An 18,969-nucleotide genomic window follows, 5' to 3' on the forward strand; every position below is an offset into this window, starting at 1 on the left:
TCCCTGGAGCAGTCACCTTCCCAAGTGGCTCCTGCAGCTCATGCTGTGCTCTCTGTTGTTCCAACAACACCGAGCCACCCAAACTGCACTGAGACTGAGCTCTTGTCATGGGTGTGGAGGCATTTGCTGAAACTCAATATAGTGACCCTTGGAAGTGAAGTAGCTATCAGTGTTATTTTCCTGGCAAAATGTTTTAATTAAAGAAAGCCATTTAGTTTCTAGTTAATTATTATTTCTGGGATTGCTACCAGAGTTAGACATTTAAATTGTAAATGCCAAGCATTTTGTCTATCCTGCTCAGCCTAATAAAACCTATTTATGAAGTTCTACGCACAAACCATCCCAATTATTACAATGCCAGATCTTCAAAGGGGCTGGTTTGATGTAGTTTACAAAGAGGTGAAGAATCTGTGTGGCTCTGGCACTGGAGTCTTTTGTGGTAGATATCAAAGACCACATTCTGTGCAGGTGACTCAAGAACAGTCTTTACAGACAAGGCATGTCAGATTCTAAGGAAAACAGAAATAAACAGAAATATAAGGCCACTTCCCATAAAATGTTTGATACAGCCTGCCTTGGTAATGGTTTCATGCTTGTGTCCTGACTGCCAGCACTGCCAGAAGCTGCATTTTCACAGTACTGTGCCATAGCCTAATGGAACAAGAGCACCACTGACCACTCCAAAAGGAAGTGATCTGAAAACCTTGATTCTCTGTAAGTAAAAATTGAGATCTATCCCAGCACACACTGTGAGGAGGAATGCCTTGGCCTTTAAGCACTAAGTTGTCTGGAAGAGTAGTGGTAGACAGATGGCTCAGACGAAATTTCGAACAACCTGAGGCAAGAAATCATGGTGCACTTCAAGACACACACTGGGAGGGCTGCTCTAAATTGTGGTTCTTCTCTAAACCTCTTGCAGATGCTAAAATTATGAAGCAGGCTTGAGATCTTGGATCCCTGCAGTGATGGCCAAGTTCAGTTATCAGTACCAAAGGGTTCAAAACTTTCCTGTTCCTTAATTACGGGAAGCAGAAAAACAGAGACTTCCTTATAGCATTTCCATACCTTCTGAATTGAGTCTTTTCCATGCAGGTTTTCTTTAGCCTCTGTTTTATCTGCTGAATTCTGTCATATCACTAGTTTTTGGGGAAGAGAACCCACATTTTTTCAACTGCATATCAAGAAGTGTTTTCAAAATTGAGTTTTAGTCCAATGGCTTTATGAACCAGGCAATTCAATGGCTTACTTCCCCATTTCTCCATGGCAGGAAAAGGAAATATCTGCAGATTAAACACTTAGCCTACAGCGTGAGGTTCATGTAGGCAGTAAAAGGATTTCAATTCCACAGTTTCCTCCCTATGACTAATGTGTTTAACTGCACCACAAACAGGACAATGCTTTAAGCTGGCAGATTTGGAAATAAAATAAAAATACCACAAGTATAAAAAGAGACTGCTGTTGCTGAGGATGAATGTCCTTGGAGTAAGAAGTAAAAAAATGTTATTGGCAACTGTTAGGTACAAAAGTATCAATGACCAAAAAAAGCAGGAGGTAGAGTGGGATGGGGAGTGAATAACACCTGCTGCTATGATAATTTATTGAAATAACTGAAATATGAGGAAACTAGAAATGAGCTTTAAGGCCAAGACATCACATAAATGCCGACATAGTTTAAATGCCCTCCCCTGAGTCAGAAGATGATGGAGGGGAAGCAGGGACAAGAAAGTGCATTCCTGGCTCTGTACCACCGGTGTGGAGCATGAAGAAGGACATGGAGGATCCGTAATGCAGGAGCGATGAAAAAAGTGAAAAGCCTTCCAACCCAAGGGCAAAAGGCAAAAATTTCACTGGGGTGTACCTATGGCAAAGACATGTTTAGAAACATGAAGCATTACCTGGATTGAAGAAGAGACAGAGTCCAGGCTTTTCTGTGGAATGCAGTAACTTGGAGGCTGGACAGTCATGCTCTTTTGCTCTTTTTTTGTATTTTCTTTCTTCTTCTTCTTCTTCTTTTTTTTTTTCTGTCTCTCTCTCAGAGCAAATATTTATTAGTTCAAATGCAGTGGCCAGTCCCAAGAGGGACCACAGAAAGCTCCTCAGCAGAACATCCTGTAATCTGGTGATTTGTGCATTCCTGCAGGTGGTGGATGTTGAAAGCCTTTCAGGGAGAAAGGTTTCCTACACTTTGCAGATAAAAGGACAGGAGCAGCAGCAATGTCCATTGCTCTGACTGCCTTTTGAAGAAAGGAACAGCCTCCTCAGTGTTAGAACGAAACACCATGGATATCAGTCACAAAATGAATTCCAGAAGTTGGCACTTAAACTCCAGAGGGACAGAATCCATCACTTCCCTGTGCACAGGTTTTGAGCAGGCTACTTGGATATTCAGAGGACTGGCAAACAAGGGACAGGTCTTAGGCATTTTGTGGAGTGCTGAGTGTATACCTGTTTCTAAAAGCGCTGTGTGACACCAACAGTCTGCCAGCTCCTGCTACTCCTGTCAGGCTGAGTAATCCTCATACTAGCAGCTGATGAAAAGAGGGGTCACAAGTTCATTTGACCCAAGCTGGACTTAGAGATAAGCAAAGATAAACTGCCCAGCTCAGCGGATCACTGCTCCCTGCGTGGCAAGGATGGACAGCAAGAACAAGAGCAGGAAATGGAGGGTGGTGCTGGGGTGGGCTGGGATACACAAACAGACTTCATGGCCAACCTCAAGGGTAAGGTGCACTTACTACACAAAAGCCAACATATTCCTGATCATGCCTGCCAGGTGCTGAGGGCTTTCAAAGGATCCATGCTCACGCTTACCTTTGAGAAAGTCACATGTGTGGTTTTGCTATTTTCAAGCTCCCAAATGAACTGACAGCAATAGTTCTGAAAAGAGTCTTCAGTCAGAAAATATCAATGTGTAGATGCCTCACAGTGATGAGCTCTATCAAATGCACCAGAAGGAATATTTGGGACTATGAGCTTTTACGCCCATTTTGTGATTTGAGCTTGCAGGCTACACAGGCATGTCTTCCTCAGAATTGAAGCAGAGGGAACAATTACCTCTGAAGCCAAAACTGTGTACCTTAAACATATTAGGATATGTGGAAATAATATTTTAAGAAATTCAGGTGTTTCACAACATGGAAAAAAAGCCAGTAATTTCTGATGGAAGTCTGATGAATACAAACTTTGGTCAGTCTTAAGGAGCTGTCTGCAAATCAACCTGGGAACTGTTTTCTGTCTTATGACTTACTGATCTTGTAACTTGTTTCAGAGAAAAGACCCTAATTTGTACATTGCTACGTTTAAACAACCACAGAGTTATGTATATGTTATATACATATATATTAATATGTTACATTTTAAAAGGGTGACCCTGGGTAAGGGAATGTATCAAAACCTCAACCAGCTGAGAAGCAAGTCACGGACAAAGATAGAGATAAAAGTTCCCAGTGCAAGTACCTGGGAGTTTTAACTCACCCAGCTGAAGGTGCCTCCTTGAGAACATGGAGAGGAGTTCTGTCACCAGTCCTCAACCAGTGATCACCAACCCTGTCCAGAGCTTTTGGATCAAGATGTGCCCCATTTCCAAGGTGCCAATAAAGCTTGCTCAGCAACACATTGATGCAGTCGTTCCTGTAACATGTTATCCATAAGGAATTGGCAATGAATGGTCACTGGCAAGTAGGAAGATACGTGGGGAGACAGGGAAACAACAAAGTTTAGAGAGTTTGAACACCACTATTTTTTGCTTGATCAAAAGATTAAAATTCTTTAAAGGGCAGGTCAGAACTTAACTGTTTTGTTTCAGTATGAAGAAAAATCCATCTGCACTAGTTGAGACAGACTTCATCAGAAAACTCCAGTTTTCTCTCTCCTAGTAAAACTCCAGTGATTAAAAAACACCATTATGGGCTCTTTCTCTGAGGCAAATAAGAACCTGGCACTGTCATCCAGACAGACTGCAGAGCTAGACCAGGTGGGATGCTAGCTGGGAATGACCCAGCCGAAAAGCAGAGTGCTTCACTTCCACTATTGGTGGCTACTTAGAGAATAATTGAGGTTGGAAAGGATCTCTGGTGGTCCCTTCTACTCCTGTCCCCAAGGGCCAGCTTCAAAGAGAGGAATGGCAGGAGCTTTATTTCCTCTTACACAGTACAGAGTCTGCCCCGAACTAGTAACACGCATCGTACTGGAAGCACCCTCATTTTGCACTGGGGACGTAAACTGGGAGTCTGATTTGCTGGTGTCATTGAGAGCCAATTCTCTTGCTGTATGTGCCATTCTCTGAAGGCAGAACTGGGGTTGGAAAGGATCCTAATGGTCTGCTCAGCCTCTGCCCCTGGCCTGAAGAAGGATCAAAGTAGCATAAGTATATTGTGATGTGTATTTGTCAATCCTGTTCTAGAAATGCATAGTAATAAATACCGGAAAGCTCTATCAAGTCCATCCAAATGTTCAATTATCACTAGCATTCTTTTGAAAGACTTAACATCTTCCCTAGTTATACCTTGCTGAAATTTAAGCCATTCTCTTCGCATTCCATCTCCAGGGGACCTATGGGGCCTATCCACCTCTATGACAGCCCGTCTCATACTGAATTCTTTCAGATTTCTCCTCAGTCTTCTCAAGGTTAAACAACTTAAATTCTTGCAGCCTTTCCTCACAGGTGATATTGTCTATAGCTCTGGTCACTCTTGTTGCTCTCCTGTGGATTCCTGTTGCTCCATCTATTTTCTGAAATGCACTTCTGAAAGTTGGGCAGGGCATTCAACTGAGACCTTGCTGGGGCTGAAGCGAGTGGAGGGATTGGTTAACCACTCTTGACCATTCTACAAACACCTTCAAATCCCCAGGTCTTTTCCTGAAATTGATACCTAACTAGCTGTTCCCCATATTTTGGGAAACATGTTGCCTATATTTGAGTAGCTAACTGGTTTTGCTTTTGTGTGAAGCTTTGTGTTTATCCTCTCTTGTTTATATTCATCTTATACTACTATTCCACTGTGTTAAAATCCTTTTGAATTATAAACCTGTTGGCCAGAAGGATTTAAAGCAAGATTTCAATTCTACAAAAGCAATATAAACAGGGTTCAAGAGCTTCCCAGAAAGAAAGATATGACTCGTTGTCAGAAAAATATTTGGTTTGTTGTACAATGATAAATGTCTGCCCAGACTGGAGATGTAGGATGAATTAAAGAGGTGATTATTAACCTGATTGCCAGGGAATGGAAGGTGTTAAGGGATATGGATAATGTCAGGAGAATGTTAAAGTTTAGGGTAAGTATAAGAAGTGAAAGGACTAAAAAAATTCAACTCCAAAAGAAAAATCAAATCCATCAGAAGCCATAGTATCAGAAGCAGCCAGAGAGTTTGACTACAGCCCAACATTTAGAACACTTTTTTAACCTCATCTGAGACCCACAGAGGCCCCAAGGGAAGATGTTGACTTCTCCCAGCACATATGCTACAAAAGCTCATTATATTTAAAGGAAAACCTCCCTGGGAAGCTTATTTAATTTAACATCACGGTTCAAGTGAATGGATGGGAAGATAAACAGAGATGGGGATTGCTGGCAGGCGAGTAGGGTGGCTCAGCTTTCAAACTGCTGCAGAATTTTTTCGTTGTGAAGAAATGAAGTTCTTACAGGTGTCTTTCACATGCAGTTTGAAGTCAGTCATCAGCCTGAACCGGCTCTGGGGCATAGCTTAGAGTTACAAAGAGATAGGAAAAAAATCTGGCAGAAGTCCTGAGGACACTTGTCTTCTTCACCTAACCAGACACCAATAAGACATTTAGAATAAATCAGCAATTAACTAATTCCTGGACTCAGCTGGATGTGGACTAATGGATCAGTGCAAAGAGGCCAAGTAACCCAGAGAGATATTTAATTTTGTCTCAGCCAATTCTGTAGAGAAAGGCAGTGTAGCAGGCCGCAGCCACTTGTGGGGAGGATGGAGGTTGATTCTCAGGAGCCTGTAGATACAGTTCTCTGCTTAACACACAAATTGGAAAATGGGATTGTAATCTAATGCATGACACTTTTGAATAATTAGATGTGACAAATTCAGTGTGCACAGCAGATGAAGCTGCCAAAAAGTGTAGGGGAGGGGGGGACCAGAGAGGATTTCTACAGTCAATTTTTGATAGCATGGAAAAATTGATCATGAAATGAACAACTACAGTAAAAATATAGTTAGCCAGGGAACAGTCTCCAAAATGCCATAAATGCATAAATGTCATGCCAAGTGGCAGAGGGAGGGGAACTGAGGGTACAAAGATCAGAGGTAAAAAGACAAACAATTCTTTTTTTTAACTTGTGGACAATTAATAGAGAGATTTTACCAGAAATAAGAGTACCTATGAAGTGCAGGGGAAAGGTTGGCAGTGGATTAAATTATTAGTGCAAGAAGCAAAAGCTGAGGAAGAAAGAAGCTAAAAATTGTCCAACTAATTAGCCTTGAATGGAGAAGGTGACATGGAAAAGTGCACAAAAAATGTGCAAACATTGGCTAGAAGTTGGACCTCCACAATTCAAAACACAGGCAGAGAGGGCAAAAAAATGGCCTGGACTTACAGTAGACAATAACAAGCTTGATAACCAAAAAGGGACTTCCAGAAACAGGTGGTAGAAGTGCACTTCAAATATGTCTCAAGAGAACCAGCTGACAGCGGCTGTTGTCTCCAGTAGAGATGAGCTGATTATTAGGCTGGGGAAGTTTCCCAGCAAGCCAAAAACAGGACATGATTAAACCTTATTTTAAACCCAGAGATGCACTCTCTACTAAAATCATTGCAGAATGGCAGAAAAAATGATTCCTTTCCACTCCCTGAATGTTTCTGACAACGTGCTAATACCAAAAGGAAGTATGCCAGCCAAAAGTGAGCCTGTGAGCCAGGGAATATAGTAAATGCTGGCACAGAATGAGGCAACACAGGTGGGAAGGAGGGATGCAAGCCCAAAACATTTCTGGGCCTTCTTCTGGGATGGCACTATATACTTTAATGTGGTGCAGCATTTGTGCAGAATGTTTGAAGGGATTTTCTGATTTGTCTTCCACCCAGGTGATTGCTGTTGTCCTAACCGAGGAATGACACAGGACCAAAATACAGGTTGGATGGGACCTCAGGAGGTCTCCAGTCCAAGCTCCTGCTCAAAGTAGGGTGAGCTATGAGGTCAAAAAGAGGTTTCTCAGGGGTTTGTCCAGTCTAATCTTCTAATGGTGAAGCAAGAAAAGATGTTTTAGGCCACTGAGGAAATATATCAAAAAACAAGAATACAACCTTGAACCCATTATTTGGCCTCCTTTTAAAATTAAACAAGAAATGAGAGGAACAGATTTTGTTGACTTCGAAAAAATAAAATTAGTTTATTTTTAAGCGTTTTTTTCTTAACCATTTACATGAACAAATGATGTCCTGGGTGCTCTAGCAGATTCAATCTCTTAATCTACTCTCATTTTTCAAAAACTGAGACTTTTTTCCCCCCTCACGTTTAAAATGCCCTGCTCACATAAAATCTGAGGCCAGTGTTTGAGCTATGGTTGTTATCAAGTTGGACCAACATTGAAGATCAGAGTCCTGCTGTCCCACAGTGGTATGAGGACATTACAAGATTTGCAAGCAGGGAAGTATTGGTCATGCCATCACATGCAAACACCAGCAAACAGCTGAGCTGTTCCATTTCCCACAGACACTGAGTTAAAGTATTTTCAAATAGTGCTCTTTCCCCACTACTTCACATGGCAAACAAAGAGATTTACAGATGATTTAAGAGAAGATTCAGGCCATCAAAACCACACCTGAAATCAAACCCAGACACAAATCAGTTCAAAAGGGGCTATTACTGTGTTCAGAGAATCAATTAATGAAACTCCTGCTCACAAAGGATATCTGAAACTAAGTACAACCAGCTATTTCCCTCTCCTCATCTGTTCTGTGATTTCCCATGCTCATTAATCAGTCCTTCTGTGGGGTTCTGCAATTCCGAGAGAAGTTTTTGTTTCTTGCTCTCCCAGTACCTCTTCCCAGGTTGTGAGGAAAAGCGAATCAGTTTAGAGATCAAGTCAAGAGCTTTAAGGATGGAAAAGTGCTCTTATGATTGTTCCTGCTCAAGCCTAACCATGTTTTAAAGTCCCTTTCACACAGAACCAAAATAACCTGACAAGTTGGTTATTTATTATAATAAAGGTATTGAGTTCCATGGTGTGAAATTATTGTGCCACCCAAAGGAATTCAAGGCAGTCATCAAACACTGAATATTTTCACCTGTATTTATCTGGGAGGAAATCTGTGGTCAGGACTGGCCTTGCTTCCCTATAATGGCTCTTTAGATTCAGACCTCAACTAAGGTTTGGAAAAACTGCACTGCCCAGACTTTATGATTATACATGGATCAGCACACAAGTGTGGTAAAACTGGTGCCTTGTCCAGAGGACCTCATTGGGAAATGAATTGCAAACACTACTCTTTCTCAAGTGTAGAAAGCTTCTCAGTTTCTTTACTGGAGAATCTGGAGAACTGGAATGAAATCCCAAGTTCATAGTGTGTATCCTGCAAGTTGGGAGGACACAAACTTCACCCAGTCTAGAGACTTGGTCAGCAACAATCCTCAAAAATGATGCCAGTTTGCCTTTTGCCCTCATACTAGTGCACAGAATGAGGCCTTGGACACGTGTGATAAAGTGGTGCGTTATTGCTTGGCCCTCTTCCTTTTGTTAGCTGACTCTTCGGGAATTTAAAACCATGAAGAAACTGTGACACAAGGAGAATAAAATATTAACTTTGCCTGCTTGTATGACAACCTACACAAAGTGCACATGTCTGGGGAACTGTGACTGACAGTCTTTTGTGAAGGGTTGTGTTTGAAAATTTGTTCTTTATGGTGACCTCTGCATATCTGTAGCTTCATATTTGAACAGATGTCAATTCACACAAGTGGATTGAGGCTCTTGTTTTTCTTAAGCATGTTTTTGGGTTTTGTTAGGCTGAAGGGTATTGCTAGTGCTGTTTGGGGCTTGAAAAAATACACCATCTATCTCATCATAAAGTATGCATCCTAAGAAAAATACACAAGGTGAAAATCAGCTGTGAATGTACAAAAAAAATGGTGATTTCCTCCATACAGTAGCTTTAGAGAAACAGGTTTTAATTAGTAGAGACCTCCCAAAACCAGTAGATCTTCAAGAGGAGTGAAAGAGATGAGACAGTAGAACATTTCACACTTACTCAATGCCAATGCAAACACAGAGGGCTTGAAAATAGCAAAAAGCAGAAGAAAACTTGTGCAACCTCTTCTCTGCTGGAAAGGTGAGATCAGGGCCCCTGCTCACAGGACCTGGCACGGTGTCACAGCCATGCAGGCTGGACCCCCCGACCAAAGCACTGACCCCAATTATTATGCAGAAGGTTCGGACTTTGCTTACATGATCAATGCCAATTTTATAAGAATCAATTTTTAGAAACTACTGACTCACGTCAGCTGACAGGTTATGTATGATGAATAAGCAACATAAGAAAACAATATTTAATAGTTTAATGGCTTCAAGTGCAAAGTAAAATTATTTAATTATGCAAATTAAAAATGCTGCAAAGTCTTTACAACCATACAGTTCTAGAATTTAAATTGTAGTACTGTGATCATTTGGTGTCTAATGCTGAAACATATTGAACAACTCTTAAAAGTTTTGTGCTAGACTGCAACTGAATAATTAGTAGACTTTGAGGACAATTTCATATTCCACAAGCACAGAGACAGAATTTGTGAAACAGTAATGTTATGAAACAAATCTCATTTGAAGAATAAACTCCACAGAAAAACAAGTTATTAATAAAAAATCCAAACATTGAAGTAAAAGCCTGAATCCTAAGAAGTATAAGGCTGAGTCCTAAAATTTATCTAAACAGTATCTAGCATTACATCAGTAATAAAAGTAGTAGATTAGGCAAAACTGTAATATTTCCTCAAAAGTATGCTAAGGCTACTGTGCAAATTCAGTTTGAAATTAAATGAATTGACAACAATCTCCTTATTTTTAATACATTTAGGCTTCTAGTTTTGTTTACCTGTCTTGTCCCAAAATTCTAGATAAAAAATAGGTTCATTAACTCCTTTTCTAAGTCTGAGGAATGGAACATTTAATATGTGATGAACACCAAGCAGCAATGTTCTACTCACAAAATACAAAATAAGCTGAGCACAACAGTTAAGCATCTGATCCAGTTCCAATACTGCCAGCTTATAAGTGTTTTTACACAAGCACTTCACAAAATACTTAACATTAAAGTCTAAACATCTGTGTAACTCAAATAAATTTGTGATGCTCCCACAGGGTTAATACTGTCTTGTTTCATTTCTTACATGTAGTAATTTAGCTGTGAACAAAAGCAGCTCCCTGCTGGTTACCTTGGCTAAAGGAAACACAATGAACTGGTAAAAACCAGTTTTATCTCACTGCTGTTGCCTAGGGCTACAGACAAAATGAAGTAAAAAAATTCACATGCAGAGTATTAGGTGCTTATGAAAGATCCAGCAGCGCTGTTGCCTAGTGATTCAGTGAGGAATCAGCACAGGCCAATGAGGTGTTTGGGTACTGAATAATATCCCCGATGACTGCTTTACATCTCCTGCAATTCTGTCATACACCCCCATGATTTCCCAGTGGTGAGAATCACTTTCAAGGGAACCTGCCAGAAAAAAAAAAAATTAAACAAATAAACACATCACATATAGCAAGATTACTATTTTTGCTTTTCCCTTTGGATGTTGATACTGCTCTAGATTACATGCCTATCCAATACAAAATGTTCTTCCATTTCTATTAATACTCAATTATTGCTACAATTCTGATAAAAATACCTTAACAATTTAAACTAACCTTTAGTTTTCAAATTGCAAATACATGTTACTGAATTGCAAGGAATACACTACAGCAAAATTCATCTTATGCTTTTCAAAAAAGCTGCAAATGATGATTTTGATATTTATCATCAGCAACTTTGTCTGTAATGCGGAAAGATAGTAGGGCTTTTTTACCCCCCACATTTCAAGTTCTGGGGTATTTTTATTGTTGCTTTGGTTTAATTTCAGTTTGTTTTGCAGTTCCTTGTGCTCTTGTACACAGTAGATTTGTTGACATGAAAGCTGCCTCATTAGCATGGACTATATTTTGGAAAAAAAATAAGCTACTTCAAAGATAAAGCATCCTTTACCTCAAAGAAGAAAAAGAGATCTCTCCCCACTAAGACTATATATGTGCTCTACTTTAGTGACATTTTGTCTCCATATTAAAAAATAATATTCATATTAACAGAGCACATAATACATATTTAGCTGAAGTAAGTCTGCTGAAGGAGAGCAGGAACATTTCACAAAAATCTTTTCATCTTCAACATCTCTAATCCTAAAAGACATATTCCTGTATAGAAGGGTAAACAACATGAACAAAAATACAGACTTTTTTATTAAAAGATCACTCTCAATTTCTTCTCTGAGATCAAACTTTGTTTTCTATCTGGCCTCTGTCATTGATCTCTTTTTGATGCTTCAGAGGAAGATGAAGTATTTTCATGATGGATGTAGTCTAACGTGTCATACGAGCAAAAGTATGTCAGGACTCCTACAGTAATTTGCTTAGGAAAAGGAGACCAAACAAGGGTAATGAAATGTGTATCTCCAAATAGTTCTACTGCCTATTCTAATCTTTGAAAGCCCCAGAGAACTACTTATTGTCCAAGAATGTGTTTCTTTTCACCTATTAAAGTGCAGTTGGTGTTTAACGGAGAATTACTGTTCTCATGGGAATGACAAATTGAATCCATTTGTTTAATGCATCAAGATGGATTTGTCAGTGTGTGACAGTAAAACACCTTAGACAGAGGAGAATAAGATGGTATGTCCCATTTGTCCACAGGACATTGAAACCTTCTGCCACTTAATGGTTAGTCTGAAATACGTAACACTAAAATTATATTCCAACCATGTAACCATGAACACTCTCAGTAACCACGTAAACATTTCTTAGAAACTTAGTACAGTGTTCATGTTTATTGCATGACCATGACTTCCTCAAAGTATGAATCTTGTTACCTCTGAAAAAGACACCAAAAGTCCCTAAAACTATCCAAAAAGGACTACAGTGTTGCTATTCACCTTATATGCCACCAGTATGCCATATTTGATTATTTTAATGAACCTTATAGCAGCACGAATGCCAGGTATCTAATACAGTAATTAAAAATATTTAAATGTGATATACCTTGAAAAACACTCTCGCTTCTTTTGGGTTTTTTTCCAAGGAATTTGCAACAACAGAAGCTAGGCAAGTACAGGTGTACAATGTAAGCAACCTACAGAAATGCAGTTTGCAAAGCTTAGGAGTATGAGTGCAAGAAATTTATTATCTCAGTATGTCCAAAAGGTCTCACTGGACCACATTTGGTAAACAGGAATGTAAAATCTTACAAGGCTTAAATGAACAGTGAAGGGGGAAATTCAGTATGGGAAGCAGAAAGATTAATTTAGATCTTGGATACCCTTCATTATCCTTTCTCAATTTTTGAGGGAAGGATGGGCTCCCTAAGGACCTAGAAAAGATCTTCTAACTGCAAGATCTCCAGAGAAAGCCTCACAAAGTAGCTGGAATGCTGCAATAGATAGAGAAGATCTGGAGGAAGAAACACAAGACAAATTATCTAGTACTTTTCTTTTTCAACTGTTTCCATTAGTGCAAGTCTGTATGTTGCAACCATTTCTGAAATAATTAGAATAAAGTTTTTCTGTCTCTGAATCTTTTCGAGTATTACTGCTGATTGAGTGACCTGGCAACACCAAGTACTCCATTTGTCAACTGGAAACCCTTGGGCTGTTGCTCACTTAAGTTTAGGGATTCCCAAGAGCTTTAGTCTTTTACCAAGCAACAAAAGCTGAGCAGTAGGCTACAGTGACAGATACCAGTCTAGTAATGTATATTTTATAATGTAATTCCAGCTAGGTCCAATACATAGATAGCTGTGTAGTTAATCTCCTCACTTTTTACAGATGTTGGTCTGGTAGGTGATGACCTCTACTTTTAGCAATGACCAGCAATTTTGTCTGCTTTTGTCTGTGTTAGGCATCCACACAGAAATGTTAAATAAACCCATTTTTAAAGTGAAAATTACTGAAGAAAGATCTTTTGCAATATTTTTTCAGCAGTAACGAATGCCTGGTACATCTAGAAAGCCTACTAACGGGGCATATTTCTCACTATACCACACCCAACAGAAGTTTGATGGCAATGAATGGAATAGATTTTTAAATTACCATATGCATTGCTATGACAATCTCACTTTCCAAAAGGGAGTGTACTTTCTTTCAGTTATCTTCCTTTAGAAATTTTATAGTTATTTGAAAAAGCAATTACCTGCAAATATGAAAATGAAACAATTGAAGTGAAAAGCAAAATAGTTGTTGCTACATTCCTAATATGATGATGATGACATACAAAGCCAAGTATGCCTGAGAAAGTAATGGAAATTCAGACTTGTCCCTACCTTCAGTGGCACTTCCAAGGCTGTGGTTTGCTGCAGGGACTCCATTGTTCTTTTTACCAATGCTGTAAGGTAAATTCAAAAACCTACAGCTTTATTTTCCAAGTTAGAATTGTTATAGATATACTTATATATAAATAAAAAAAAATCACACTTTAATTCTGTTATATAATACCTGCATTTCTGCATTAAAAAACTACCATTTGCAACTTTTTCAGATTATTTTAAAGAATTTTATTTTAAAGATATTTTATCTCTTGTGAACAGCTTAATTTCTTTTTTAAAATTGAATTTTAGGGTAGAATTTGCAGAATTATTTAATTTATATATCCCATATATCAAGAAGTACAGCACTACTACATTTCATATTAAGGTATATAGAGCATGTGTGAGTGCTCAGTTTTCAAGTTCAATACTCGTAACTATTGGTTTGATGACATTTTATACATTTTCATTTTCTTGTGCAGCCATAAAGCTCAATTTTAAAAAATGAAGTGAGAAAATAAACCCACAAGAATCTGAACTTTTAAAAATATTTTACTCTTCAAAGTAAAAAGATCAGAGCCAAATTTTTAAAAAATTCTTCCCTGTGGGAGAGCAGAGCTATCAGCACTCTAAACAATTAAACTTCAGTACAATTCATGTAACTTAACAACTCATCATGCCATAACACTATGCTCACTATTGCCATGCAAATGCATCTATAATTATTTCAAATCAATCATTTGGGATCAGATTTGTCATCACTGGTCCTGCCAATTAGTGTTTTGCTTGATAAAGATTGCTGCTGCAACACATACTGTTCTAATAAAAATCAAACAGAGATTCAACAGATCAACAGCTTTTAAAAAAGAAGTAATTTTTGGCTAGTGAAAGTGAAATAGGAATACCAGGTGGCCCCAGAACCTCCACTGCTCTGACAGGATGGATGACTAAATAATGCATGCTGTCATGTGCCTCACAGACCTGAGAAAGAGCAGGGTCTGTGATACGAGGTGGTAACTGCTAGAGCGAAACCCACATGATTACTGAGCAGCTTCCTTTGAAGTTATCCCTCGCTGCACATCACGGTTCTTTGGCAGCTGAGGTTAGAGGCAAAGGAGTGGCAAGAACTTTAAGAAGCTGTGGATGTTGTTGCTCTGGCTGCTGCCAAAACCTTTTCTAATGATGCCAGCAATGAAGAGCAGTCTGTAACGTTTCATGTCACATCACTGACACTGAGGCTGGCTTGATAATAATGATGAGGATGACCAGCTTCTACCTGAACAGTCCTCAGACCGTGCTGGCTCACTCAGACTTGTGTGCTAATGAGCTGTCATAAGCTTTTCCATGAAGTCCGAATTATGCAGTAACTCAAAGAATCAGCAGATCAAGTGCCAGAGCTGAGGAAACCAAGATATTTGTTGACACATCTACATACAGCTACACATGTAGACTTGGTTCACGTTCGATTTGAAGTAGTTCATGGTCCAGTGTGGGAGAGAGCAACAATTTTGGAGCGCACAAACAAACATTGCAACCCACAGATTGTGAAAGGAGAAGTGCTGGCCTAAATAATTACTCATTTGTAATCCAGTCCAAGTCAACATGGCTATTAATAGAGGAGCGTTGGGCTGCCTCTGTCTTGAGAAGCCCACTCTGAATTTCAACAAGCTGTCAGCTCCAGGAGGTCAGCAATGCAGCAGGTGCTGGGGCACCCCAACCAGGTGGGATGCCTTCAGAAGGCTCAGTGTGTTGCCAGTCAGTCCTGGGTAAACATTTTTTCCAAGCTATGACTGCACAAAACTTTTGAAAGGACAACACCTGATTTCTGCACTTCCCTTGCAGAACCACTCAGCTCTGTATGTTCCACCAGACATTTATGAAGGGCATACTCAACTCTGTGCAGCCTAACATTTTTTGTGTTAGAGAAATAAACAGCAATAGAGCATTTGGGCAATGGGAGGAATAGGTCATCTTGACAAAATGAGCTCCAACAGACAGTAAAAGATGGAGCATGAGTCAGCAGCGTCAGCTCCTGGGTTGAAAGATGTGAGGGGTATGGCAAAGGGTGCTGCCTGCCTGTGCACTGAGTTAGACCAGTTTTCTCCTAGTTCTCTAGACCTCTGAATTTGACTAGTTCTGTCCCATTTAACTGTTATCCCCAAAAGGGGATTCATGATGGCAGCAATGACTGCAACAGCTTTCTCTGTTGGTTCACACACGTTTTGCTCTAAGGCATCTGGCACCACCAGAATTCTGCTGCATTCTTAAATACTCTTAATTTTAAAATGCACAGATTAATGTGGCCACATCAGTGAACAAACCCAATGGTTCCTCATTCACTTTGACAACCATTAAAAACCTCTCCACAGGTTTGCTTCATTTTCTTTTTTCCTTTTTTTTCTGTCAGTTCAGCTCCCTGTTCTATTTCTCATGTCACACTGACTTCTTCTCTACCCAGAGTTTAGTGGGTGGCATAGTAAAGCCATTCATTTCAAGCAATCTGAAGTTGTTGTGCCTGCATTTCAACCTTTTGAAACCACTCCTTTGCAAATATCAAGAAAAAGCAGCTGGATTGTCATTCCTGTTCAGTGGTCTGCTAAGACAGTAAACAGTGAAGAAGGAAGCATTTCAACTACATTACAGTATTTGCACAAAAAAAAAATAGGTATAGTGGCTGAATACCTTTAGGCTGGAAATTTAAAGGTCTAGATTTTGGAGAGACAAAACTCTGGAATAGTGGTAGTAATTTTTCATATGAAGATTATAATTAATAAAAGAGACCATATGGCATGGGGGTATGTAATCACAGGAGAGGACCCCTTCAGTCCCATGTACATAATATCTGATTCTCCCTCTACTTTCTCAAATCTCCTTGAAAATTTCCCTCTTTCTCCAGGTTCAGAATAAATAATCAGACATCCACAACTCTATCTTCTTTATCTCATCTACATTTTAGTGTAGTCGCTAAAAAACAGAACCACAGCATTTTAATAGATCTGTCTCTACCACTCTTAATTTTTTGTTTCTCTTCTAAGATTTAGACTGGAAACTTTGGGAATAATGATTATTTCTGCTCAGTCAAGAATCCAGTATATCTGGGGCACATAAATTATTAATTTTAAAACATTCCTTTACAGCCAGCCATATACTGCAATGGCATCTGTAAAATGCTGTTCTCCCAATCTTTGCAACTTAACTCTCAAAACCCATAGTCAGCAATTAGAAGAGTTGTTGATTATAGGCATCTTGAAATGCTTTGTAAGTGTTAAGTATGTGCACTAAAATATTATATATAAAAAATGCTGACAGCAAAGTTAAAAGATTATAGAGGAACTGAAATTTTAACATATGTTTTAACAAATATTAGGTTTTCTTGATACTGACCAGAATAAATATGCTTATTGAAAGTGCTGTGAATAGGAACAAAGAAAAGACACGCATGCCTGCTGTGGAACAAAAGCTTATTTGTCCCTATCGAACTGAAGACATTTTTCAAGTGCACTCACCTATGAAATTATGACTCCAGAAACATGTCAAAGCTGGCCAGACATATGATCTATGGAACAGGGATTTTTGCAAATTGAAAGCTATCTAGAGGCATCTTTAGTTTACGCACCAGTGTTTTTCAAGTTAGAAAAAGGCAGCGCAGAGGACAGAAAATGTCACTAACTTGTGATGACCAGTTCATTCTTTTGTTCTTCTGTTACTGCAGTCCCCTTTTGAACATGTGCACATTTTTATGCAGCTGCCTCAGTACCCAGTAAGCATAAAATTGTAGCAGAAAAAAAAGAAATTTCATGGAACTTGTATGTGAGCCAAAAATGTGTACTGGCAGATGTTTAAAAGAAGTATAAGATACTGTTCTTTAGGTAGCAACTGATCTTAATAGCAAAGTAAATAGGCTTAATTTATCTTGATTTTTTTTTTCTTAGACTGGCCATTTCAGTATTCTTATACCTGGTAAAATATTAGAAAAATTGTTTCAAACTCTACATTGTACATGTACCAAAAATAAGAACAGATGCAGAAATTCTTCAATTCTATCAATACGGTATAATTATAAATGAGTTCTAAAAAAAATCCTTTAAAAATTACTCTAATGCACTGTGATATTGAACACAACACACTGGAATACATAAATTTCTACAAAAAGATGTTATTTCAAGTACCAAGTATCTTTCATTTAATTATCACTAATGGATGCAATTAAGCAGGCAGAAAGACACGGAAGAATCCACAGTAACTGCCAGTGGCAAAGTTCACCTTTCAAACTCACCAGCTATTTATAGAACACACGCAGAAGCCAGATTTTACAGATGTAACTACAGGTATCCCTGTACTTTAAAAAAAGAAAAAATTATTCTGCTTTCCTTCACCACAAAGTGTATCCCCCTTCTAGCTGTAATGCATTCAGCATAATCCAAGGGCAACGAGGCACTTCAAACTTAGCATGGAGCAGCAGTGTCAGAAACAGTCCCCACCAAACGAAAAATTGGGTTCTGCCATTCCTAAATACTCTTCCAGAGCCTCTACACAGACTCACAGTCTGATTTGGGGACAGATTGTCTACCTGATTACACAGACTTCAGGACTCAGAGATGCTGAGCCTTCCCAGATCCAAGAACCCAGTTTTTGGCATTCCCATAACATCATCTGCCTTTCTACTTCCTGGGGTGCTGGAAAGCTCAAGATGTGAGGAAGCCAGACAGGCAAGCTGGCTACAAACCAGGGAGATTATTGATGGTAAAGCTGAGAGTCTTCTGCCCAAGCCAAACAAATTTCTGCCAAATGTTTTGATCTGAACTTCCCAAGCACCCTCTAATAGGAAATTAGTATTTTAAAAAGCTCTTTTGCTGTCATGTTCTTGCCCTAAACAGAGAATTGAGGGAAATAATATGCCACATCTTTGATGAAAATTGCACCATTCAGAGTAGTATGTGCTTCATTGTATTTCAAAGTATGTCAAAGCTTGGACAGTCAAAACCTTCTTATAAATAAATGATGTTCTGCCTTGTCCATTGAGAGTGAGCCATATGTGTTCTATAAAACTGCAGATGATGGATTCCTTTTGAAGAAGGTATCCTTCCAAAATGCAGATAAGACCTTGCGATGACCCACCTAATGCAGTATTTTGTGCAGAAGTAGATAAAGAAAAAAAGAACAATTTTTGCTTGCCTCTTGTTTATTAGATTCAAAGGATTCCAAATCATCTGTGCATTATTAGATACACTATATATGGGATTTCTGTATATTGAAAAGTACGGAAAATTCTTATTGGAGCATATGAAGTCCTAAGCAAGACTAAAGAAAGCACCAATATTACAATCCCTTGTCGCAATTTTCGGCTGGGAAGTCTTAGAAGCAAATGGACATTTTAATGTTGTGAAACAATTCAAAAAAGACACTTCCATCATGGAAATGCTGCTGAGAAGGCTTATATCCTGCACTATGATCTAATT

The 18,969-nt window shown here is 39.0% G+C and overlaps 1 protein-coding gene across 1 annotated transcript in view; it reads right to left on the bottom strand.

Moving 5' to 3' along the window:
• Window positions 1-9,122: 9,122 nt before the first annotated feature.
• Window positions 9,123-18,969, bottom strand: part of POLN (DNA polymerase nu) — a 100,883-nt gene continuing 91,036 nt past the window's right edge. The window contains exons 24-25 of the mRNA XM_048304689.1: window positions 13,529-13,590; window positions 9,123-10,681 (exon numbers count right to left, since the gene is read on the bottom strand). Coding sequence (XP_048160646.1) covers window positions 10,613-10,681; window positions 13,529-13,590 — 131 coding nt within the window. The 3' untranslated portion in view covers window positions 9,123-10,612. The remainder of the gene's footprint in view (window positions 10,682-13,528; window positions 13,591-18,969) is intronic.

The sequence above is a fragment of the Corvus hawaiiensis genome, chromosome 5 (assembly GCF_020740725.1).
Source record: "Corvus hawaiiensis isolate bCorHaw1 chromosome 5, bCorHaw1.pri.cur, whole genome shotgun sequence".
In the NCBI taxonomy this organism is placed as follows: domain Eukaryota; kingdom Metazoa; phylum Chordata; class Aves; order Passeriformes; family Corvidae; genus Corvus; species Corvus hawaiiensis.